The sequence below is a fragment of the Brachycentrus maculatus genome, unplaced genomic scaffold (assembly GCF_059751285.1).
Source record: "Brachycentrus maculatus isolate JH-2025_06_01 unplaced genomic scaffold, ASM5975128v1 h1tg000363l, whole genome shotgun sequence".
NCBI lineage: Eukaryota > Metazoa > Arthropoda > Insecta > Trichoptera > Brachycentridae > Brachycentrus > Brachycentrus maculatus.
Genome location: NW_028281112.1, coordinates 256,399 through 282,892, shown reverse-complemented (window position 1 = coordinate 282,892; position 26,494 = coordinate 256,399). Strand labels below are relative to the sequence as shown.

Genomic DNA, 26,494 nt, shown 5'->3' with positions numbered 1-26,494 from the left:
CGATTATTAAAACTCGCAACCTTAGCACTTTATTCACTCAAATATTTTAAAATGCTAAGTTTTCGTCGGTCAAAAATTTGTTTTGTATTCTTTCTTCACCCATTCTTTCTTTAAGAAAATTTTCTTTTTCATATTTTAATCACCTAATGGTGCATTGGACACTGCATCGCATCGACATCTTGATCGTTTATTGCATAAAGGCAATCCTACTAATAATTAATATGGCCAATTTATATAGCACCGTTTTTATGAAAAATTACCTCAAGGGCTTTTTTTTCATCCGCCTCCGTAGTGTAATGGTCAGCACGCTCGGCTACCGTTCTGGAGGTCCCGGGTTCGATTCCCAGTGGGGGGTCTAATAAAAACAAAAAAAAAATTCACTCTAATATTTATAATATTACCCTGGTCTGGTCCTTGCAGCGGAAGGCTGATCACCTTTCCTTTGTGTGTTAACGATCAAGATAAGACTGCGTTTATATGATGCAGTGCCCTATGCACCATTGGGGTGCGGATAAGGGTTCGAAAAAATTAGTTTTCACTGAATTTATATTTAATAGTTCCTGATGGGACACGACTTTACACTTTGGAGTAACTGCGCTAAGCGCATCGACTCCATTTAGAAAATTGAATTTACTTAGATTCACTAACACTGTATGGAGAAAAGACATATCAAACACTCTTGAAGGGAAAGTGGCAAATTAAAAACCCTTCCGCGAAATCTAAAGGTGGAGACTGACTGAAGCATTTCGTCGTAACGTAACACGTTACGATGCGAGCATTCAGACAGTCAGTACAGCGAGCCGAGCGCTCCATCCATAGTTTCGGATGCCCGGGGGTGCTCGTTGCGAGCGATGTTACGACGTTATGTTACGACGAAATGCTACGGTTAGTACCTTAAGAGGAAAAACACTACGCGAAGTTAAGTTTTTCACACTTCACTATTATTATGCACTGCACTACACAAGGGCTTTGCATTCATGCGATTAGGTACATCGCTGGTTAAATGCCAAAGGACCAATTGTGGTCCTTTGGCATTTAAAATAAAGAGATTTTTTGTATTGACAAAAAATCTCTTTATTTTAACAGCCCCATAATTCTAGCGTTAAAATTTACATTTTATTTAGAATCAGTTATAGCAAATAAAAACCTATCAGCGGAAGCTAAACTGGCAGTGCACAACGGAGTCCTGGTTCCAACTCTAATGTATGGAAGTGAAACATGGAGTTGGCAAAAGAAGGATGAAAGTAGACTGAATGCAGTCGAAATGCGATCTCTCAGAAGAATGTGCGACAAAACGACGTAAGATAGATGTGCGAATAGTTAAATAAGGAAGGAATGCAAAGCTGAGATAAGCATTATCGATAAAATTAAGAAAGGTGTGTTAAGATGGTTTGGACATGTAGAACGAATGAGTGAGGAAAGAACGGTAAAACAAATTTATGAGGCGAATGTAAGTGGAAAAAAGAGCAGAGGAAGACCGAGAAAAACATGGCACGATCAGGTATGCCAAATACTTGAATGTGGTCAGGTTAGGAGTCGTAACAATCGGCGGTTATGTATGAGGAGATGCATGAACGTGGAAGAGGTGAAGAATGTTTGCAAAGACAGAGTGATGGTGGCGTTCTATTCTCTCTGCCTACCCCTGCAGGGAAGGCGCGTGATGGTTAGTTAGTTATTTAGAATCATGGGTGACTTTTTCGAATATTAAACGTTCACGATTTAGATACCATTTTTGGAATACAGAGTTTTTTGCGTTGTGGCCCTTTGGCATTTAACCAGCGATGTGTTATATTTTATTTTATTTTTGATGGGATTTGTATTTATTATTTACTTTGCTTATTTTGTAAAAGGTTGATCGAAGAGGATACATAGGTATTTTTATGTTTCTTCTATCTAAGAACATATTTTATTTTAATCTGTGTTGGGAACAAGAGGGATAATCTAGTGTGGGCCAATCGGGAATGCAATTAGAGATTCATATAAAGATAGATATTTTATTTATTGTTTCGGCATTAACTTTGTGGTAAGACATGTTACAATGATTAAAGAAAACACTTGTTTTTTACCACTTGAGTTTTATTATAGACTACATGTTTCAGAAGTTAAACTTCCATCATTCAGGTCTGTATAATAACTAAAAAATAAAATATAAAATTGTTCTATAAATAAGGAGAGGGGAAAGTAAGGGGAAGGGGTTAGTCAAGGGGCGGAGTTTGAAAATGAAATTTATGAAATTTCGTGTGGAGATTGTGATAAAAAATATACTGGCCAAACTGCGAGAAATTTAAAAATTAGAATTAAAGAACATCATAGCGGTCTTGTTAGTAATTATTTTTCGGAATTCGAAAATCACATAATAGATACTAATCACTCATTTCACTCTCATAAATTAAAATTATTACACCTTGTTCCATATAAAGGCCAAATTGTGAATTATCTTGAAAATTTAGAAATCCAAAAAAACCTAAATTCTAATTATAATTTATTAAATAATATATTGTTTCAAAATTTTTCACCTTTGCATTCCATTTTTCCTTTGTTTTCAAACTCCGCCCCTTGACTAACCCCTTCTCCTTACTTTCCCCTCTCCTTATTTATAGAACAATTTTATATTTTATTTTTTAGTTATTATACAGACCTGAATGATGGAAGTTTAACTTCTGAAACATGTAGTCTATAATAAAACTCAAGTGGTAAAAAACAAGTGTTTTCTTTAATCATTATAGATAGATAGTTACGCGATGCAATAAGTGTAAAATGTAAAAGTGAAAGTGAAAATTTATATTTACATCATATGGTAACCATGGATGAAAGATACGGAAAAGGTGGGACTCGAGTTTGTGTTGAAGGTCAGCAGAAATTAGCATAGATCCCAGATTCGAGGGTAAGTTGTTCCAAGCCGCAAAGGCCCTGTCGTATTGGGACAACGTTTGCGCTTGTTAATGGAAGGGTTGCCTGTCTTCCGTTGATTGTCTCATGATAGCAGAGCTCCGAGATATATTCCGGTGCCATTCCGTGAATCGCCCTTTACACTGCAAAGCTTGAAAGTTATTCTTTCTGAACACTTCAACCAGTGAAGTTTTGTCAGGTGTTCTAAGATGTATAAATATGTTGGTGTTCTGGCTATCAATCGTGATGCGGCATTGAAAGCTGATCATATCCGTCTGAAGAGTTTTTTTTTAAACAGGCATCGCCATGGATCTTCCTCGAAAGACATCTAGAGGAAGACCAAAAAATTCATGGACGCTACATAAAGTTAACATGATTCGAAGGCATGGCCTAGGTGACGTTGCCCAAGACAGAAGGACCTACAACCTGAGGATGAGGAGAGCTGGCCCCAACAGTCTATAAAGACGATAAGCTTGGATGGAGCCAGGAAGAAAAAGTCTAAAGAGTTTTTAGAACAGTCCGGGGTGATAGAAACCAATTAAGGCATCCAACATTCACGACACACTGACCACCCTTATCGATCACCGCTGCTGAATCATGCTGCGACTACAGGTATGCAACCCGGATTGCTTTATTCATTGCTGCTATTTCCCTCTTCCCTCGCAAACGATCTATTGTCCTTACATTCCTTTCTCAAACACCAGTAATGCCCTTCACCCTAAGATCTTTCTCGTACGTCATCTGCATCCCATCGAACAAATTCCACCGTAATATCCATGAATCTACTTAATAAAATGTAAATTTTGGCTGGTTCAAAATTTGAAATCTTCTTAAGTATTCACCGATTGCTTAGAAATTTTGACATAACCTGCGAAAGTAGTTTTTTCCTGAGACAAGTAAAAACTTGATAAACGTAACCTCAACACATGCAATACTAAATATTGCTCAGGCGGAGAGCGTGTTTCTTGACAGCTGCTTCAATTATTCCATACCTACCACCATTATGAAATTTAACATATTTGAAACGTGTGCTATCTCATATCCCTCTTTTCCATTCAACTATATTGAGCCAAGCTAAGCATAGCCGGGTACAGCTAGTTTGAAATAAATTCATAATCTAAAATGGCGTCCGACACGCGTTGAATATAGTTTAGTAATAATTTACATCTTTATCTTTATTCACATCTCGAATAAATAAAAAAATCCAAAAAATAAAAAGGCAGGAAAAAGTCAACAAAACCCCTGTATTTTTCACCGCGTCATATATATTATCTCTGAAATATTAGCTGAAGAGTACTACTAATCCCCTTGCCTTCGTGAGGATTATTGACCACCGATAAAACATTCAGAATTGTATAATGTAGTGCCCTATGCACCATTGAGTTTTGTATGCAACGTAAATATGAAAGATAGATTGACTTAAGCTACTATTTAGTACCTAAGGCGCAACCCTCAACGAGATTAATGATCAAGTTAACACCACATCATCTGGATGCTATGCCATATGAACCATTGGGTGCATGTAACGGTCAGAAGAAGAAAAATACCCTCCATACAATTAAAAATGTACAATATTTCTTAAAAACGAATTATAATGTTTAAAAATGGGAGTAATAAGTGAAAACCATTTTTTGTTCTGATTGTATTTCTTTTTAATAATTTCTTTTTTTATTAATTTTCTATCGACTACTTTCGTATTTATTCTTAACTTATAGCTTTAAATACAGTTTTAGATAATAAATGTAAAACTATAAATTATGTTTAACTATGACTACAGTTCGAGCGATGCTCAAAAAATAAATATTTTTAGATATACTTACAAAATCTTAGAAAGCGACGTTTAGAAATCTCTCTAGAAAGTCCCAGGTAATGATTAAACTTTGTAACATATATCGGAAAGGTTAATAGTTATTTTCGATTATAGCGAATTGCATGTACGTGCACATTGTGAACAAGTGTGCATTACAAGACAAAATGGCGTTTAACTTCAGGCTGTGCGTTATCTACTGTCGCTTGTTTTTAAATACGTTAAAATAAATCATTCAATATAATTTACAAATGCCAAAACCAAATTCTACCTTTTTTCACCCTTTTATTTAAAAAATTTAAATATAAAAAAGTACCTACCCGTAATATTTAATTACCCGAATTTTTCATGCTGGCATCCTTTTCATAATGCTATAGAACGTCATTTTTACTAGCTTCTCTGATTTTTACAGTATGTGCGCCATTTTGTAAGCGATCCCGAATTAGATTGATTTTTTATGTAATTTACCAATGGAACGTTTTTGATTTCGTGTTTTGATGTGATTTTATGTTTTGATGTGGAATTCAAACGGATCGAGGGTAAGTTTTAACGAAATTACAAACGTTTTTATCGAGTGACATGACGGTTTGATGACACGGGCAATCATTGACATGTGGAAATTTCAAACAATTTGATAACAAACGTATCAAATTTAACGTGCATTGAATTTTAAGAAAATTCTACGTATATTATTATACAATTCCTCTTGTATTTCTTATTTTTATAGTGAGAATAATGGATCTAAACGAATGTCTAAATGGCTGGTCAAAATTCTGAACGCATTTCTTCGTTTTCCGCTATAATTATGCACTAATTGATAATTTTATTGTCTTTTGTTTATACAATAGTGATGATTAATTGTATTTAATTCTTTAAATAACCATTTTATGTCGTATTTAAGTTGTATTTTAGAAAATTTCGATGTTGAAATCGATGCGTCTAAAAGTTCGGAGGAAGCCTTCCAGAAATTGGTCGCTAACTTCCTTCCAATAAATTTGATTTATTTTCAATTTCATATGAGAAGCTTCTCTTTGTACTCAACTGGGTTTTTTAAGCTTTTATTTTTACATATACGTTTTTCTCGACTGTCCATTTAGTACAATGATTAATGCGTTTGACAACAACGCAGCGCAACGCAAGCTTGGTTCAAATCTTACTGAAAAATCAACGCTTTAAGAAGTGTTTACATATCCATCAATAATTTCAAAGAAGTTTGACATTGATTTCGTATTATAAATGTAATTTACGTTCAATACAACACTGAATCAACCAGATGCAGTGCCCTACGCACCATTTAATACAAATAATAATAATAATAACCATATCCGCTCCCTAGGTGGAGCATATGGAGTCCACAAACTGTCTCCAGGCTTTTCTGTCGGCTGCCAGCTCCCTTGCATTCTCCCAAGTCAGATCCGCGTCCCGAAGTTCTGACGAGAACTGCCGACGAATTGTCAGCAGTGGTCGTCCTGGGCGGCGCGAACCTGATGCCTTGTAAAAGAGGCAAGCTTGATGGCGGCTCTCAGGAGGCATGCGGAGTACATGGCCAAGCCAACTGAATCGCCTTTTCTTGACGACAGTTGTGACCAAGATTAATACAAATAAAAATAATAATTAATACAAATAAAAATTAATACAAATAAAAAGAAAAAAATTGAATCAAATTTCATAACAATAAAAAAACTATATATTTTTATTATTATTTTATGTAACGTTAAAAATTTTGCCGCGTTAATTATTTTTGATGGATACTAATTTTCATCGTTAGCTTAAGTTTTTAACACCTGTACTGTGTTAAAACTGCAAAACTTTTTTGTAAGTTAGAGCATATGTATGCCTTTAATAAAATCAATATATATAAATATACATATATCGTATATGCATGACAATGTGATGTCTCGACGCATTTATTTGATCATTTGCTTTTATTTTGTTTTTGTATTTATAATATTATCAACAATCACAACACCCGATCCACTTCAAATCCACAGATATTCTAACCACAAAAGAAATTCTTTCTTCTATGGTCAAAATAAATCTTTGGTTATGTTTGGGTATTGTATATTTACCATCAGATGTTACAACCGCCGTGTATCTCGCTCTCGGGTCCGTGGCAATTACTCTTCAAGAATGGGCAGTGATGTAAATGCGTTATTGCATAGCTTAGTCAATGTTATCGCTCTGACTAATGACCGCGGGGAGCCGAGCTGTGAGGCTCTATTTTTGAGGGATTTTTGATAGTATGTTTGTGGCTTCCCTCCAATACGATTTAAATGGAAGTCTACGTTTTGTCCTTGAATTTTTTTCTATACTAGAAATCAGCATATTGAAATGAGTCTAATTAAAAAAAAGGATCTAAGCGACGGTGATAACCTGCTACTGTTTCTAAAAAATAATTAGGACGAAGATACGTTTATTTTTTTCATACAGTTTCGTTAAGTTAATTTTTTAATACGTATATTTTTATAGAAATGGACAAAAAACATTTTAAATTTTCATTTTGGACTATTAATAGTTTTTAGGGGATACAACGCCACACACAATTTTATCATCGGCTGACCGCCGTAGAGGTAACACGTCTTTCCACGCTCGATTTTTTTAAAGAATTTATATTGGATATAGTTTATAGAACATTTACATAAAAATAAAAATAAATTTAAGCTCTTAACCTTTCAATAACTCTTTTCTTTTGAAAACCAAGTAAATATTTTTAAGAAAAAACGCTGTTTTAAGACAAAAATATTATGTTTTATTTTACGACTTGCCTGTAATACTGTGCCTCAAGGTACACATGCTGCTAATTAAGCATGCTTAAGACAAGCATGCCCTCTAGCTGTATACATTTGCTTTAGATAAGCATGCTCGTTTGCATACATCGATACTAGCATGCTCATAAGCATACCCAATCAGACGAGCTCAAAGCACACCCCTCCCACCCGCGCACATGTAACATGCTTAAAAATGAAACGACTGTCTATTTTGAGCATGCTAATAAGTAGCAATGATTAAAGAAAACACTTCGTTTTTTACCACTTGAGTTTTATTATAGACTACATGTTTCAGAAGTTAAACTTCCATCATTCAGGTCTGTATAATAACTAAAATATAAAATATAAAATTGTTCTATAAATAAGGAGAGGGGAAAGTAAGGGGAAGGGGTTAGTCAAGGAACGGAGTTTGAAAACAATGGAAAAATGGAAAGCAATGGCGAAGAATTTTGAAACAATATATTATTTAATAAATTATTATTAGAATTCAGGTTTTTTTGTATTTCTAAATTTTCAAGATAATTCATAATTTGGCCTTTATATGGAACAAGGTGTAATAATTTTAATTTATGAGAGTGAAATGAGTGATTAGTATCTTTTATATGATTTGCAATTGCAAATTAGTATCTATTATAAGTAGCAATTGCTCAATAATATAATGTTTTTGTGCCAATAATGAGCATATGTATCAAGATCTGGGTTTGGGGTTGTACGCGGTACCAGATCATAGATAATACAAAATCATTCGTGTGACCATAGATGTTACGTGGATGTACCCCTCGATTCGTCGATGCACTGAACTTGATTATTAATATTTTTTACTTAGGACTTTTGAGGTTTCAGCTGCTACATTGACAAGATTAGTAACTATTGAATAAGCGAGTGTTTTTGCCTAGAATTGTCACTTATGAATTACATGAAATTATAGTCACTTCAAACATAAAGAGTATATCCACTCACGAGTAGGCGTAGGCTTGAAACTTAAAAAGTTGAAGCCTGAGTAGGGCCATGATAAGAGGTGTTGCATAAGCCGTAGCTAGATTTCAGAGTCACTTGGACGTTAGGTAATTTAAAATAAACTATTGAATAACTGTCAGTTTTCCCCTCTAGAACGCCCAACATACTGATAGAGTATGTTTGTCGTTTCGATTTGAAATCAGTCAAATATAAACTTTTTTAAAAGGAATAACTCGACTAGCCTTTACTTTTAGAGACTTATCTGCAGGTAGAATAGTAATGATAGGGAAGGAAAATGCAAAAATATAGAGAGAAATATTTGTGTTTTTATTATTTACAAAAATACCTTAATTTCATGCCATTTCTGTGAGGCTAAGGGGCCCATTATTAAAAATAGGTATCAAAAGATATTATTTGCATCTGGTTGAGGTTGTGTTTATACCGTCAACAACGATTATCAGCTTAGACCTAGTTCTCATTTTTCGTCTAATCCTTATCTGTACTCAATGGTGCACAGGGCACTGCATCTTGTAGAAGCAGTGCCCTTGATCGTTAGATACACGAAGGAAAGGTGATCAGCCTTCCGCTTCAGGTACCAGTCCAGGGTCATATTAAATAAATATAAGACTGAAAAATCCCATTCAGATCCAGTTACCTTTCTTAAACTATCACGCCGCTTGCCGCAGGGGTAGGCAGAGAGAATGGAACGCCACACCAATCTGTCTTTAATTTATTATTAGATTAAAACCAATATTTTTAGCATTTAATAATAAAGCTTTTAATAATAAATTAAAAATGCAATTCCATCACGAAGTGTCAGTGGATAATATAAATCTATTCAATCTGTCTTTGCCAAAAATTTCGCCTCTTCCACATTCATGCATGTCCTCACACATACCCGCCTATCGTTACGACTTCTGACGTGACCACTTTCATGTTGAATTTGAAAAACTCATCATGCCAAGTTTTCAAGCTCAAATTGAATAATAAAGGAAATACCCTTGCATTTCAATTAATTGGCGGTCATGTTGACGCTGCATCGATTCGGTGTAGCGCTCTGTATACCATTGGGGGAAGGAAGAGCTTCTGACAAGGGAGATAGCGATAAATAATTTTAGCATAACCTTTATTAAAAAGTTATTTGTCAAATTCTGGTAGTGGTATCATATTCGTCAACTAGAAATTGATTTTTTTCTAATGTCTTTTTATGAAGCGAATGTGGCTGTTAATAGAAGCAAAGGAAGACCGAATATAACTTGAAATGATCAAACATTTCAATCACTTGAAAGTGGCCAGGTCAGCAGTCGAAATAATCGGAGGGTATGTATGAAGATATGCGTGAATGTGAAAAGTCTAGGATTGTTGACAAAAACAGATTGGTGTGGCGTTCTATTCTCTCTGCCTACCCCTGCGGGGAAGCGGCGTGATGGTGCCTTTTCTCAAATTGACTGAACGAAATTCATTTTTCAAATTTTTACTATTAAAAAATATATTTTTTCTTTTGCAACCTTGAAATACTGAATAACTAATTTTCATATTCGCATCGTGAAACGTCAATATTTTGAAGTCCATAGAAACACTCGCTTCGCAGATGACGCATCGTGTATTCGATATTTTTCTACGGCTATGACGAAGGAACTTAATTTGTCTGTGGTGAATCCATAGATCACATTCTCCCGTTGGTTACGATTGTCTATAACCGTTGACATGTTTCTATATTGTACTCGTGAATGTATGGCTATTATTATGTAAAGTTTCACCAGGCGATCATAGCAATGCAATAAGATGGATATCCCGTTTTCACGAGATGCGACTGATAAGCTTGCTATTTTCAGTCTTCCTGTATACAGGTCCTATTAAGGCTATTTATTATTCTATCTTGGTTTTTCGTACGAAGTTTTCAGTTTTTCGTCTCTAACGGCTAATTTAACAAACATAAATTAATTCTTTCGTATTCTGCACAAGATTCTTCTCAATTAAATGCTATATAAATTAAAACTATTTCACTACAAAGTTTTTTAAAGTTTATTCTTACAACTAAAATTCGAACAATCTTTTAAAAATAAAAATAAAAGTTGACTCTCATTTTTACAAATATAATTTAATTGATAAAGTGACTTGTTTCACTTATGCTCCGCATCAAATCAGAACTGTCACTATTTAATGGCATGAACCCTGTGGTGCATAGGGCACTGCGTTCGGTTGATCCATCATCATCGTCGTCGTCAAATAAATGAATTATGTCCTCTCTCTGGCACCTATTCCAGTAATCGATTCGGTTATTTAAATAAATCCGTCTTATTTTTATGTAAGCCTGACCCGGTATGGGACCAAATCACTCAAATGCGTTAAACACTGTATTACTAGGAAATAGTATGTATGAAGAGATGCATGGATGTGAGAGGAGCGAAGATTGTTCGTTAAAGACAGATTGATGTGGCGTTTTATTATCTTTGCCTACCCTGCGGAGAAGTGGCGTGATTGTTTGTTAGTAAGTTGGCTTTATTCACGGAAATTTTTCGTTTACTTATTTGTGACTACAGTCTGAACAAGTTATTAGTTTTAACCATAATTTAGTCTCTGTTCAAAAAAAGTACTTTAGTAATATGTTATGTTTATTTTTATTACTTTATCCCGGTTTGAAATTCGAATTAAATTGTGTCGAAAGATTATCAATGTGTTTCAACCTCAACAAGAAATTGGTTTCAATCTGTATTTGGCCTTTAAAAAAGTTACTAACTGAAAAATGACTGTTTGAATGTGAATATGCATATGGATTTGGAAATGTTTATTCTCAATTCTAGCATTGTGTATATTCTTAATTCTAGCATGTTTTGCAAAATTGTGAACTAAAATTTTTTGTTTAATTTTTTTTTTACATTTTCCCGGTATTAAATTCGAATTCAATCACGTCGAAAGATTATCAATGTGTTACAACCTTAACAAGAAATTGGTTTCAACCTGTATTTCGCCTCTAGAAAAGTTACTAACTGCAAAATGGCTGTTTAAATGTGAATATACAGATAGATTTGCAAATGTGTACTCTTCATTCTTGCACTGTTAATTATAGTTTCTCAAAATTATCGACTATAATAATTTGTTTTTTTTTTTATTTTTTTTTTATTACCTTTTCCCGGTTTAAAATACGAATTTTATGACGAAAGATAATTAATTTGTTTCAACATTAACAAGAAATTGGTTTCAACCTGTATTTGGTATCTGTACAAAGAGTTACTAACTACAAAATGGCAGTTAGAGATGAATATACAGAATGAATTCGGAAAAAGGTATTTTTCAATCTGACTTTTGCCATTTATTTATGCAAAATTGTCAACTATAATAATTTATTTTATCAAAATTCATTATACTCTCCCGGTTTGAAATTCAAATTCAACTGTATCGGAAGATCATTAACGTGTTTCAAGCTTAACGAGAAATTGGTTTCAACCTTCGTTTGGTCTCTCGATAATTTCTGGGTTAGAACCCTTTGTATCGCAAGTTGATACTTGTTTTTAATAACGGGCCGCTTAGGCCTGCAAAAATTGCATGAAATTGAAATATTACTGTTTATATTATCGTGGGTGTACTGGCAAAAAACGCTAACTTGAAAATATGCAATTTTGACTTGATGATGCATATTATAAAGTTTTCAACGTTCTACAAACTGGCAAAGTAAACTAAGTAGTTTGAAATGTCATATATATGTGGTTTAAAAGTAAATTTAAACTTTATGTTTAATAATGGGTATTTCATTCAGGCTAAAAACTTTAAATAACAGGGAGTTAACATTTTTTATCAGTAAACCCACGAATAATAAGAACTTGTGGCATGTTATTAAGAGGGGTTTGCCTCCTACGATGTCGATGTATGTTGAAATATCAAAAAAATGTTTGTTTCAGAAAATGGAGTCCAAAGCAATCCAAGCGCAGTCAACTCCACAGCGACCCATCGTTTACAAAATCGTGCAGCCAAAAGACGTCGCCAAGGAAATTGGAAAAATCAACCCGCCCGCCGTACATCGCCCAAAAGGGTCTATCAACGTTCCTCCCAAGGGCTCGATCGACGCACCCGCCAAAGTAGTATCTTTGAGCGTTTCGCCCCTAAAGCCTCTTCATCTCAATCCCGTTCCCATTCCCAAGTTAGGCGGTATCGCCTCTTCAAAGGTGACTGTCAATCCGTCGTCAAAAGTGACTGTAAACTTACCATCCAAAAGCAAAATCAATTTCCCCCAAAAAAATTCTGCAAAAGGGGCTAACAATCTCCAATCCAAAGGCTCGACGAGCCTCCCGAATTTGAGCAACATAACGTGGATGTCGCCGAAGCCTTGGCCGAAGGATGGGCCCACTGTAGTCAAGAACCAGGTCGTTCATTACGATTTCGTGAAGCACAATCCTTCTAACGCGAGCACACCGCCTGCCAGTGAACAGAACAACTTTTCGTCGTGTAATAACTATCAAAGCGCCAGCAAACATGCTCTTAATATAGGCATACAGTATCCAGAGAACTCGATCAATAAGTTTTCCGGTACGTCCAATTGCCAGACGCCCAGTGATGCGCAGTTGAACAAGTCGCCGAAGAAACTGGTGACTGCGCAGCGGAACCATTCTCCGCCCAAAAAGTGCGTGTACGTCGAGCCGACAGAGGCGGCCAGCCGGGCTGAACCCACCCCGAAAACGCTGGGAATCGCGGTCGTGCGCAACCAGCTAGCGCACTACAACATAATAACCCACGGCCATCCCGACATGAAGCTGCCGTCTCTTAACACCCCGTCAACTTCTCAGCCGGCCGACTGCTCCGAGACCTCAGCCTCTGCGAAAAAAGATCAGAAAAACGGCCCGCAGAAGTCGTTTATAGGCTCTTCCGGCGCTGGCGCGTGGCCGAGCAAGCCGTTCGTTGAGACGGTCGATCCGTCGAGAAAGATCATGATGTCGCCGGAAGCGCTGACGACAAAGAACGTGTACGCGACGAATTTCACATCGCCCGATGCGAAAAGGCGGCACATTTTCTCCCCCCGGACGGAAAACGCGACACCGGAGTCGTCTCACTCCAATATGGAGTCAACAGAAGCGGCCAACATCTTGGTGCTGCTCTCAAACATGGACTCCGTGTCCGTGAACAGGCAAACGGTCACCTCCGGAGCATCGCGTACTTCGAACGAGCTGTCTAATTCGATAAACGGAAATTTTACGCCTTGTGGGTCTATTTTACAAGATAGATTAGTTTCTCCGACAGCGAAGGCTCAAGCTAGATCAGACAGCGAAGAGGATGTAGTGGTGGTCCCGCCTAAAGCGAACGAAATAGAGATTTACGAAGAAGACGACAAGGACTTGATAGAAATGTACGATTTGACAGAGTCGGTCAGCACCGCTGATACTCTAAAGAGCCTCATTGGCCCGAGTAATTACAGCATCCTCCTCTCGGCGCTGTGCGGCATCCGAGACCTGGAGACCAAGTCGCACGCCCTCGCCGCCTTCTTCTCGAACAGCAAGGAGTATCGTTCGACGCACACGCAGACAACCAGAGACAACGATTCGTCGCACGAACCACAGACGCAGTCAACGTCCAGCCAGACCCTGGTGTTCCGGAAGAGACGCACCATATTCACGCAGACGCCTGCGTCGGTGATGAGCGCGAAGCAAATAGTGACGCGGTGCACGCAGACCAACAAACTGCCAACTTTGGTCCAGAAACCTCCCACGATCTTCTCCAAGGCTCGGAACAAGGCGGCTAAAACGTCACCCGTTACCAGTCACAGTCCACAAGCCCGAGATCAGATTTCGTCACCGAAGCTGAATCAATCCTTCGATTCCCCATGTCCCGGCGTAAAGAGGATCAAAATCGTGACGGACAATGTTGAATCGGACTCCGAACGAGAAGCTGTCCTCAATGACGTCAACCTGTCTCCTGTGAAATTGCGAACGCCAGATCTAAGCAAGGTCCTCGAATATGACTCCAACGGATTACTGTAAGTGACTACTTTATATGAATTTGGTTAAGCGCATCATTCTCATTTTAGTTTAACACTTTTAAAGGTGTAAAACAGGGATGTGTAATGTCTTTTATATTAGAAAGCATAGAAATGCAAGGCTTCAAAGGAATCTGATTTCTAATAATAGTGAACGCTAGACGCCTCATCAATCATGTTTTTTTTGCTTAAATTTGTTAATTAATGACTTTATGTACGAGATGATACAGTGCCCTATGCGCCATGGGGTGCAGATAAAGATTTGAAAAAGAAAACAATCAAAGGCTGCATTCTAGTGACCCTTTTTAAGATCGCATTCTCTTTAAGTCTACACTCTAGTGGTCCTTTTTAAGACCGCACTCTATTTAAGGCCACACCCCAGTGGTCCTTTTTAAGACTGAACTCCAGTTGTTCTTTTAGGGACCTCGTCTCGAATGAGAGTGTAAATTCTAAACGATTGAATGGTATAATTGATACTGATTTCATTTTGTAAATGGTGTTGCCTTCTCGCAGGGAGATACACAGGGCCGTTCTGCTGCAAGATGTGGAAGCAGTGCGTCACTGCGCCGGAGCCTTGCGCAGCCTAGGACACTCAGTGGACCAGAGGTCGCATCCCGACGGCTATGTAAGTTACCCAACCATTAAAAACCGGAAGATAGAACGCCATATTATTTCATTCTCTTCATTCTATGTATTACAACAGCAACTATATAGCCTTTCCCACTTTTATTTTATTTGACCAGTGACCGGGTTTCGTCGTTACGCACATCATCAGACTGGTGGGAGGCTAAACAAAATTAGACAATAATTTTTCTCAAACTGACTAAAAAAGTTAATTTTTTAAAGATGTAGTATTTTTCGTTACATTTATTTTCTACTACAACCTTGAAATATCGAATAATCTAAATTCCATATTCGTAAACTGAAACGTCAATATTTTTTGAGGTCCATAGACAAACGCATTTTTCTCAAATTGACTTTAAGGGTAGAATTGGTGAATGTTACACGTGTGTAAAGTGATCACTTAAACCAGCCTATGACGGTCGTCAGCCCCTTAAATGCCTAGATTTCCATATTCTTCTTCACCTATGTTAATATTAGGCAATTAAAAGTTGAAACCAATTTCTTGTTAAGCTTGAAACACGCAAATGATGTTACACTTGTATAAAGGTGTCACTCAAAGTACTTAATGATAGGTTGTAAACCCTGTAAATATAATATATACCCAGACTTTCATATCCTTCTTCACCTTTGATAATATTAGACAAATAAAGGTTAAAACCAATTTCTTGTTAAGCTTGAAACACGTTAATGATGTTACACTTGTATAAAGTTATCACTCAAAGTACTTAATGATAGGTTGTAAACCCTGTAAATATAATATATACCCAGACTTTCACATTCTTCTTCACCTTTGATAATATTAGACAAATAAAGGTTGAAACCAATTTCTTGTTAAGCTTGAAACACGCAAATGATGTTACATATGTTTAAAGTTATCAATCAAAGTACTTCATGATAGATTGTAAACCCTGTAAATATAATATATACCCAGACTTTCATATTCTTCTTCACCTTTGATAATATTAGACAAATAAAGGTTGAAACCAATTTCTTGTTAAGCTTGACACACGTAAATGATGTTACGCTTGTATAAAGTTATCACTCAAAGTACTTAATGATAGGTTGTAAAACCTATAAACATAATCTATACCCAGATTTCCATATTCTTCTTCACCTTTGTTAATTTTAGGCAAATAAAGGTTAAAACAAACGGTCTATTATTATCGATATTATCGGTATTATCGATAAAATTAAGAAAGGTGTGTTGAGATGGTTTGGACATGTGGAACGTATGAGTGAGGAAAGAACGGTCAAACAAATTTATGAGGTGAATGCAGTTGGAAAAAGAAGCAGAGGAAGACCGAGGAAAACCTGGCATAATCAGGTATGTCAAATACTTGAAAGCGGCCGGGTCAGGAGTCGTAATAATCGTCGGGTATATATGAGGAGATGCATGAATGTAGAAGAGGCGAAGAATGTTTGCAAAGACAGAGTGGTGTGGCGTTCGATTCTCTCTGCCTACCCCTGCGGGGAAGCGGCGTGATGGTTAGTTAGTTAGTTTTACAGGTTGAAACCAATTTCTTGTCAAGCTTCATATTTGATGAATGTTTTCTATGCTTATAATTGATGAATGATGTTTGCATGTTCCAGACGGCTCTGCACCTGGCGCTCCTGCGAGGCTGCGGCGCCCCCATCCTGCGCGAGCTGCTGCTGCAGGGCGCCAGCGTGCGCACGGCCGACGGGCGCGGCCGGCCGCCGCTGCTGCTGGCCGTGCGCCCGCGCGCGCCCCGCCCGGGCGCCGCGCCCGCGCCGCCCGCCGCGCCGCTGCTGCCCGCGCTGCAGGCCGCGCGCCCCGACCTGCTCGAGCTGGCCTGCCGCCAGACGGACCTGCAAGGTGGGCCGGGCCTTACATACAGAGTCTTCTGTCATTCTGTGTCAACACCAATTCATACAAACATATCGCTCACTCCACTCACTCAAACAACGTCATACATCGAAGATCGTCAATTTTCAGTTGTGCATGTTTTCTGAATGCCCAGAAAATGTACTATATCCGAGCAAAAGCGGCATATTTTTAACTTAACATTTACCCGCTACGGGGAAGAATTTTGCATTTTGCAAAAGTATTGTTTTATTATTTTTTTTAATATACTTAATATTTTTCAAATGGAGAAAAAACATTCAAGTTTTACCTAAAAATATCTTTTGCACAGTAAAATATTCAATAAGTGGCTTTACCTTTAACAATGTCATATATCAAAAATCGTCAATTTTCAGTTGTGCATGTTTTCTGAATGCCCAGAAAATGTTCTATACCCCAGCAAAAGCGGGTATTTTTAATATAACATTTACCCGCTACAGGGCAGAAAGTGTTGTTTTTGCATTTTGAAGAAAACGTATTGTTTAATTATTTTTTTAATATACTAAATATTTTTCAAATGGTGAAAAAACATTCAGGTTTTACCTAAAAAGATCTGTTGCACAGTAAAAAGTTCAATAAGTGGCTTGATATATATTTTTAATCGAAACTTTTGTGCGACCCGTCATGATATATGGGATCCAATGCAAAGCGGACACCGCAGTAACAAAAAAACGCACTAAGAGTGTCAGAAATCAAGGCCCTAAGGAGCATATCTGTCAAGAGTCAATTTTTAATTTGATTTTAAATGTTCAAGTACTATCTACCCTCTGATTGCAATCTCTCAAAATTTTATATACCTCTCAGAACATGGTCTATCACTTGATTCTTCCCAAGAAAGGACACTTTCCATTCCTCGTCATAACACATCATTCTTCAGTAATTCCTTCTCTGTCCAAGCGGCCAGACTATGGAATGAATTACCTCTCCGCGTAAACAAACGCACCTTTTCTAATAACTTTCAAGAAACGTCCGAGACATTACTATCTATCATCAGGATCCTAACTGTCCATCAAACCTCCTCCCTCTACCTCCTTCCCTAAACTCCCTTCTTCCATTGCCCTCCTTATTATCATATTTTGTAATTTATGTTTTTTTTAAATGTTCAAGTACTATCTACCCTCTGATTGCAAACAGCTATATACGGTATCAAACGTTTTGACAAATATCACTAGACTATGTTTTTAGTTGGTTGGAAGATATTGCTTTTTAGCAATAAGCCCGCCAATGTACTTATTTCTTTTCTGTACATGAAGTTTATTTCCGTCCGCCTCCGTAGCGTAATGGTCAGCACGCTCGGCTACCGTACTGGAGGTCCCGGGTTCGATTCCCAGGGGGGGGTCAAATAAATATAAGTGATTTTTTCACTTTTATATTTGTTCAATATTACCTTGGACTGGTACCGGAAGCGGAGGGCTGATCACCTTTCCTTCATGTGTTAACGATCGAGATAACACTGCGTTTATATGATGCAGTGCCCTATGCATCATTGGGGTGCGGATAAGGGTTTGAATGAAAAACATGAAGTTTAACTAACTAACTAACTAACCATTACGCCGCTTCTCCGCAGGGGTAGGCAGAGAGAATAGAACGCCACACCACTCTGTCTTTGCAAACATTCTTCGCCTCTTCCACGTTCATGCATCTCCTCATACATACCCGCCGATTGTTACGACTCCTAACCTGACCACTTTCAAGTATTTGGCATACCTGATCGCGCCATGCTTTTCTCTGTCTTCCTCTGCTCCTCTTTCTACTTACATGAAGTTTAAATAAATAATTAGTGCTCATTTAGCGAGCGCGCCTCAGCCGCTGCGGGCGCGACGGCACAGGTCTCTAATGTGGTTTTTGTCGCCCGGGCAGGTTACACGGCGCTTATGTACTGCGCGCAGAACTGCTGGGCTGAGCAGCTCAAGCTGCTGCTGGAGTTCACCCCCGCCAAGGTGCTGGCCAAGAGGCACCGGGTCTCCGGGAAGACCGCCCTCGCCATGGCCCAGGACGCCTGCGCCGGTGAGTCGAGTATCCCATACTCATCTAGCTTGGTAGCACATCCTGCCGTCCTGAATCAATGTCGAATTAGATTCGGCATTGGACTGGTAAAGGTTAAACTATCCTATGACAGTCGTAAGCCCCGTAAATGCCCTAACTTACATATTCTTCTTCATCCATGTTGAAATGTCACAAAAAAATATGCTATACTTGTTGGGTAATACCATATATCCAAAATAAAACAAGGTTTTTTGGATTGAATTCTACATTTATTTATGTATATGTTAATGCGTGACGCGTTTCGTCTTCTTAGGACATTATCAAACACAAATCAAGAGTGTTTGATAATGTCCTAAGAAGACTCTTGATTTGTGTTTGATAATGTCCTAAGAAGACGAAACGCGTCACGTATTAACATATACATAATTAATGGAGAATTCAATCCAACAAACCTTGTTTTATTTTGGATATATTACCCAACGATTCAATATGGAATTCAACCAACTGTCTGCAGTTATAATAAATATGCTATACTTGTTGGTACCGCGTGCGTGACTGACATGGATCATGATTTCGGGACAATCTATTCCCGTGGTTAGTCAGTCAGTCAGTTTATGTATCTGTGCTTGTTCCAGACCAAGCTGGGCTGGGGGTGTCGGGCGACACGGCGTGGCAGTGCGTGGACATGCTCCGCAGGGCCATGAACCGGGCCGCGACACCTCGCAGGAGAGGCCGCCCGCCCGCGCGGCGGAAGGCAGGACCCCCGGAGCCCGCCCGGCGGCGGCCGGGGCCCCCGGAGCCCGCCCTGGCCAAGGACATCGCCATCGGGGACCAGGTCATGGGCCTGCCCGTCAAGAAGGTCACCCCCTGTAATCTCAAGATCGTGTTCGCCCCTCCTAACTCCAATGAGAAGGTTGAAGAGTGCCCTATCGACACACCCAAGCCTGCCAGGCAAGGGAGAATGTGTAATGCACCGGCTAGGCAAGAAAAAGCATCCAAAGATGACGCGGAGATCCTAAAAGCCACACTGAAATCAAGTAGACAAGCGAAGGTAGAAGAAAAAGCAGCCAAGAATGATGTAGAAACACATAAAGCCACACCGAAACCAGTTAGACAAGCCAAGGTAGAAGAAAAAGCAGCCAAGAATGATGTAGAAACACATAAAGCCACACTGAAACCCGTTAGACAAGCGAAGGCAGAGGAAAAAGCAACCGTAAATGATGTTGAAAATCCAAAAGCCACACCGAAACCCATTAGAGAAACGAAGATAGAAGAAAAACCACCCAAAAAAAAGGCAAAGCCGCCAAAAAAAGGGGCGAAACTGGCTAAACAAGCGGCAACCATCAAAAAAGATAACAGGAGTGCAAAAAAACCCAGCAACGCCATCAAGAAGGTCACGGACGAAGAGTTCAGGAAGGCGGTCGACGGTATGACGAAGGTTGCGACGCTGCAAGAGGTCAACGGGAGCAGAAAGACACCGGCGATTCAGCCGGGGAGAGTTGTCAAAAAGAATGGGCCGAAAGCAAAAGTTCCGGTCAGGAAAAGAACCAAGACCAAGCCCGTCAAGCTGGAGTTTCCGGAATACCAGGGGACCATAGGCATCATCACGCTGGGCGGACACATACAGCTGCCGGACAGCTCTGTCAGCCCGCCCGCGGAGAGAGTCCTGAGGGAAGTCAGCTCCAACAAGAACGACAGCCCGAAGAAAGAGGAGGATGTGAAACCACCGAGATTGGTGGAGAGTTTGGACCGGAACGAAGAACAGACTGGAGACAGCGTCTACGCAAGTCCACAGGCTGACGGCGGCTCTAAGGTCGACACTAAGAAGATCAAAAAAGTCGCAAAGACTATCAGAAAAAGCGGCGCTCCTAAAAGAATTGCAGCAAGTGCGATTAACGACGAAAATGTCGTCCCTAAACTTGCCGCAACCGACAGTAAACCCGCCGCCAAAGCCGACCCCAAGCCAGAGGCCAAAAAGCTGGGTTCGTCATGGGGAGACAAGGACAGCATCATCCACATCCACTTCCAGAACATGTTCTTCGCTAGCACGCTTGGAGAGATCGCAAGGGACAAGTACATACAGCCTAAGGTTGTCATCAGTAGGATGATCAGTCGATCGGTCAAAGACATCTTTCTTGGGCCGGATGAAGAGCCGATAGAAGCGGCGGAACCCTGCGATATCGTGGACCTGACGGAGTGCACCGGACAGTCTACAGACATCTCTTATCAAACGCCGAGCCCGGATTACCAATTCCACCTAGAAGACTCCCCGGTCAAGGTTACAAACTCCTCAGTAGGCGTCAAGAGAAAGAGATCCAAGATGAAGACGCCGAAGATCAAACTGAAGCTGTCGGCGAACGAGGTCAGGAAACTGCACAATAGTCCGTGTAAGATTAGCGCGCGGGGAGAAGCGTCGCATTCAGTAGAATGGGATTCGAACTTGAATTCACCGTTGCAATCTCAGAAAATTGTTCCCTTTGTCAGAGGGTACAATAAGCCGGCTTGTAGTCTTGGTCAATCCGTAACGATGGAAGATACAACAATGTCAAATGTTGCAGTTTCGATTCCCAGTCCCGGTTCGAACGTCCCGGTGGCCACGAGCATCCTGAGGAACTTCGCAGGCCCCGACTTCCCGAAGAGGAGCTCCGCGTCGCCGAGTCTGCCCTCCTCCTCGTCAGGCCGGCCGCGGGGCGCGGTGCGGAGCCGCCGGTATTCGCTGGGCAGCATCGAGCGGGACCTGGAGCTGATCAGCAAGGGTGGCGGGGTGCAGCCGCCTTCGGTCCTGTCGTACCTGTCCCTGTACCAGAACTGAGCCGGATCTGATAAGCGCCAGGCCAAAGAGAGACGAAGAAGACGGGAGAAGATTGTCTGACCCGGGAGCGATTGAAATACATCGGGAAGAAATGAATTGAGATATTAGAAATGTAGAGAATCATGTTATAGTATTAAGGTGGAGACTGACCGGAGCATTTGGTCGTAACGTAACGCGTTACGATGCGAGCATTCAGGCAGTCAGTACAGCGAGCCGAGCGCTCCATCCATAGTTTTGGATGCTCTGTCTTGCTCGCCGCAAGCGATGTTACTACGTTATGTTACGACGAAATGCTCCGGTCAGTCTCCACCTTTAGAGTAATGTGTGAGGGGGTTTGCTGGAATAGTGTGTGGGGGGGGGCGGTGTGCTGGAGTAATGTGTAGGGAGGCGTGTCGAGTGTAATTTGTGGGAAAATGGAGTATTCCAGATAATTCTGGAGTAATGTGCGGGGAAGTGTGTTGGAGTAATGTGTGGGGGATTTGCTGGGAGTCATGTGCGACTATGCAAACGCAATCGGATCCCAGAATGGGCACATTTGCTAGAAATATTCCTAAATAAAAAGCAATACTCCACTAGATGCCTTATTTTTACACGTGACTCGAGGCATGATTTTTCTCTGGACTGCCTATTGGCGCCCAAAATGATTTTTAGTTTATCCTTTGAACTATCCGCAGCTGTGAAAAGTAACTTTTCATACAGTAATATGACCTGATTGGGCTATGCTGACCTCAGACTAGACATATCTACATCTCACGATATTGGCTCGGAAAAAGAGAGAGACGCACAGTTAGTTTGGGAGTAATTACGATCTATAGTAAAAGAAAGTAAAATGAAAATATACAAAACATGTGTTGGACCAATAGCCACTTATGGGATTGAGGCAAGAGCAGATACTTCCAGAACAAAATCTCGGCTTGGAACCTCCAAGATGAAGACTCTCCGATCCATAACCGGAAACACATTGCGAGACCGAGTAAGGAATACCGACATCCGGAGCATGTGTAAGACGGAGGATATCGTGAGGTGGGGACGACAACGAAGCCGATACTGGAAGTAACATATAAACAGAATGTCAGAAGACAGACTTCCACGTATCGCCCTCCAAGGCAACCCTGAAGGACGCAGACCCCCAGACAGACCTCCGAAAAGATGGAAAGACAGCTGGGAGTCGACATCCCAAGAGCGACATGCGGAGACACAAACAGATCCCTAGGATTTGCTAAAAGAAGAAGAAGAAGTATATATATCATCTCCCTCAAAGCAATGGACATTATACTACCTAAATGGTTTATAACTTGCCCACATAACTGTAATCAACAATGAATGCTTCTGGTCAGACTAGTATGTATCAAGACAATGTCATGAGGCACTAAGGAATGCCTGTAGTTGCTGGAAGTCCATCCGACGCCAGCCGGAGAACTTCGAAGAGATCGAGGCCCGGAGAGAAGCTGCTTCTTCAAAATTCCCATAACAATTTTACACTGGGGCGCTGCTCAGAGCGGCTGCAGACTGACACGATGATTGGAGTACTCGGGCCGTTGTATGAGGGGAGAGAAATAGCGAGTAATAGGTATTATATTACAAGGCGGCGTGGAAGGTAAACGCAGCGTAGGAAGAAGGCGTATATCCTGGCTCCGCTGCAGCACTGGGGCGCTGCTCAGAGCGGCTGCAGACTGACACGATGATTGCCAACCTTCAGCGTGGAGTACTCGGGCCGTTGTATGAGGGGAGAGAAATAGCGAGTAATAGGTATTATATTACAAGGCGGCGTGGAAGGTAAACGCAGCGTAGGAAGAAGGCGTATATCCTGGCTCCGCTGCAGCACTGGGGCGCTGCTCAGAGCGGCTGCAGACTGACACGATGATTGCCAACCTTCAGCGTGGAGTACTCGGGCCGTTGTATGAGGGGAGAGAAATAGCGAGTAATAGGTATTATATTACAAGGCGGCGTGGAAGGTAAACGCAGCGTAGGAAGAAGGCGTATATCCTGGCTCCGCTGCAGCACTGGGGCGCTGCTCAGAGCGGCTGCAGACTGACACGATGATTGCCAACCTTCAGCGTGGAGTACTCGGGCCGTTGTATGAGGGGAGAGAAATAGCGAGTAATAGGTATTATATTACAAGGCGGCGTGGAAGGTAAACGCAGCGTAGGAAGAAGGCGTATATCCTGGCTCCGCTGCAGCACTGGGGCGCTGCTCAGAGCGGCTGCAGACTGACACGATGATTGCCAACCTTCAGCGTGGAGTACTCGGGCCGTTGTATGAGGGGAGAGAAATAGCGAGTAATAGGTATTATATTACAAGGCGGCGTGGAAGGTAAACGCAGCGTAGGAAGAAGGCGTATATCCTGGCTCCGCTGCAGCACTGGGGCGCTGCTCAGAGCGGCTGCAGACTGACACGATGATTGCCAACCTTCAGCGTGGAGTACTCGGGCCGTTGTATGAGGGGAGAGAAATAGCGAGTAATAGGTATTATATTACAAGGCGGCGTGGAAGGTAAACGCAGCGTAGGAAGAAGGCGTATATCCTGGCTCCGCTGCAGCACTGGGGCGCTGCTCAGAGCGGCTGCAGACTGACACGATGATTGCCAACCTTCAGCGTGGAGTACTCGGGCCGTTGTATGAGGGGAGAGAAATAGCGAGTAATAGGTATTATATTACAAGGCGGCGTGGAAGGTAAACGCAGCGTAGGAAGAAGGCGTATATCCTGGCTCCGCTGCAGCACTGGGGCGCTGCTCAGAGCGGCTGCAGACTGACACGATGATTGCCAACCTTCAGCGTGGAGTACTCGGGCCGTTGTATGAGGGGAGAGAAATAGCGAGTAATAGGTATTATATTACAAGGCGGCGTGGAAGGTAAACGCAGCGTAGGAAGAAGGCGTATATCCTGGCTCCGCTGCAGCACTGGGGCGCTGCTCAGAGCGGCTGCAGACTGACACGATGATTGCCAACCTTCAGCGTGGAGTACTCGGGCCGTTGTATGAGGGGAGAGAAATAGCGAGTAATAGGTATTATATTACAAGGCGGCGTGGAAGGTAAACGCAGCGTAGGAAGAAGGCGTATATCCTGGCTCCGCTGCAGCACTGGGGCGCTGCTCAGAGCGGCTGCAGACTGACACGATGATTGCCAACCTTCAGCGTGGAGTACTCGGGCCGTTGTATGAGGGGAGAGAAATAGCGAGTAATAGGTATTATATTACAAGGCGGCGTGGAAGGTAAACGCAGCGTAGGAAGAAGGCGTATATCCTGGCTCCGCTGCAGCACTGGGGCGCTGCTCAGAGCGGCTGCAGACTGACACGATGATTGCCAACCTTCAGCGTGGAGTACTCGGGCCGTTGTATGAGGGGAGAGAAATAGCGAGTAATAGGTATTATATTACAAGGCGGCGTGGAAGGTAAACGCAGCGTAGGAAGAAGGCGTATATCCTGGCTCCGCTGCAGCACTGGGGCGCTGCTCAGAGCGGCTGCAGACTGACACGATGATTGCCAACCTTCAGCGTGGAGTACTCGGGCCGTTGTATGAGGGGAGAGAAATAGCGAGTAATAGGTATTATATTACAAGGCGGCGTGGAAGGTAAACGCAGCGTAGGAAGAAGGCGTATATCCTGGCTCCGCTGCAGCACCGGGGCGCTGCTCAGAGCGGCTGCAGACTGACACGATGATTGCCAACCTTCAGCGTGGAGTACTCGGGCCGTTGTATGAGGGGAGAGAAATAGCGAGTGATAGGTATTATATTACAAGGCGGCGTGGAAGGTAAACGCAGCGTAGGAAGAAGGCGTATATCCTGGCTCCGCTGCAGCACCGGGGCGCTGCTCAGAGCGGCTGCAGACTGAGAGGAGACTGCTAGGATTGAAGGACTCCGATTGCGTTCTCAACACCCTGTACATATCTTCAAAATCACGTGCCATCTTCCGTTACCAACTTCAGCTCAGACGAGAATGAAATATTTTATCATGCTTCGAACTATTGTACATATTATAATGTATTAAAAATTTGGAATATTTGTAAAATTATAGTATAGAAATAAATATATTTTTATTTATTACCTCTCAACATATATATATATCTTCTTCCTGGCCCCATCCCAACTTTATCATCTTTGCGGACCATTGAGATCAGCTCTCCTCGGCTGTAGGTCCTTCTATCATGGACAACGTCGCCTAGGCCATGCCTTGGGATCATGTTATCTTTCTGCAGCATCCATGAATTCCTTGGTCTTCCTCTAGATGCCTTTCTATGGCGATTGCCTGGTTCACGATACGATCAGGTTCTCTGCGCCCTATGTGCCCATACCACCTCCAACTGCCTTTCCCCTACCTTACTATTGATGCCTGTTACAGCCAGGCTTCCACGAATCCGTCAACTCTTTATCTTGTCTCCAAGGGACACCCAGCTGAGCATCTGAGCATTCGCATTTCAGCAGTTTCTAGTTGCCTAGAGTAGGTGCTGTACATCGTCCAGCATTCGGAGCCATAGAAGAGTGTGGGGCTGACAATTGTTTGGCAGACTTTCCCTTTAGCTTGGCGGCCATTTTTGGATCACAAAGATTTTGAGTGTGTCCAAATACTTGTTCACAAGTCTGGGTTTCTCTGGGAGCTATTTTTTACATTTTTGGCATCTCAACAAAGATGAAGAATAATATGGAAGTCTGGATATTTACAGGGCCCTGTCGTGGGCTGGTTTAAGTGATCACTTTACACACGTGCAACATTTACCATTCCACCCATGATTGACAACCACACTACTCAAATTTTTTGAACTCCTAACTAACTAACCATCACGTCACTTTCCCGCAGGGGTAGGCAGAGAGAATAGAGCGCCACACCACTCTGT

At 41.2% G+C, this 26,494-nt stretch overlaps 1 protein-coding gene across 1 annotated transcript; it reads left to right on the top strand.

Annotated features, from left to right (window-relative positions):
- Positions 1–5,090: 5,090 nt before the first annotated feature.
- On the top strand, positions 5,091–21,816 carry LOC148303543 (uncharacterized). The gene is made up of 6 exons (XM_088269785.1): positions 5,091–5,235; positions 12,321–14,386; positions 14,900–15,011; positions 16,601–16,844; positions 18,732–18,878; positions 19,493–21,816. Exons 1-6 carry the CDS (start codon positions 5,212–5,214, stop codon positions 21,667–21,669), a joined length of 4,770 nt encoding a protein of 1,589 aa, XP_088125911.1. The 5' UTR covers positions 5,091–5,211; the 3' UTR covers positions 21,670–21,816.
- The last annotated feature ends 4,678 nt before the right edge of the window (positions 21,817–26,494 follow it).

Bases quoted from the DNA above. Each gene is read 5' to 3' on its own strand.
- LOC148303543 (XM_088269785.1), top strand. From the start codon at position 5,212: ATGTGGAATTCAAACGGATCGAGG. The intron at 5,236-12,320 runs GTAAGTTTTAAC...TGTTTGTTTCAG, and splicing joins GGAATTCAAACGGATCGAGG to AAAATGGAGTCCAAAGCAAT. The intron at 14,387-14,899 runs GTAAGTGACTAC...GCCTTCTCGCAG, and splicing joins TATGACTCCAACGGATTACT to GGAGATACACAGGGCCGTTC.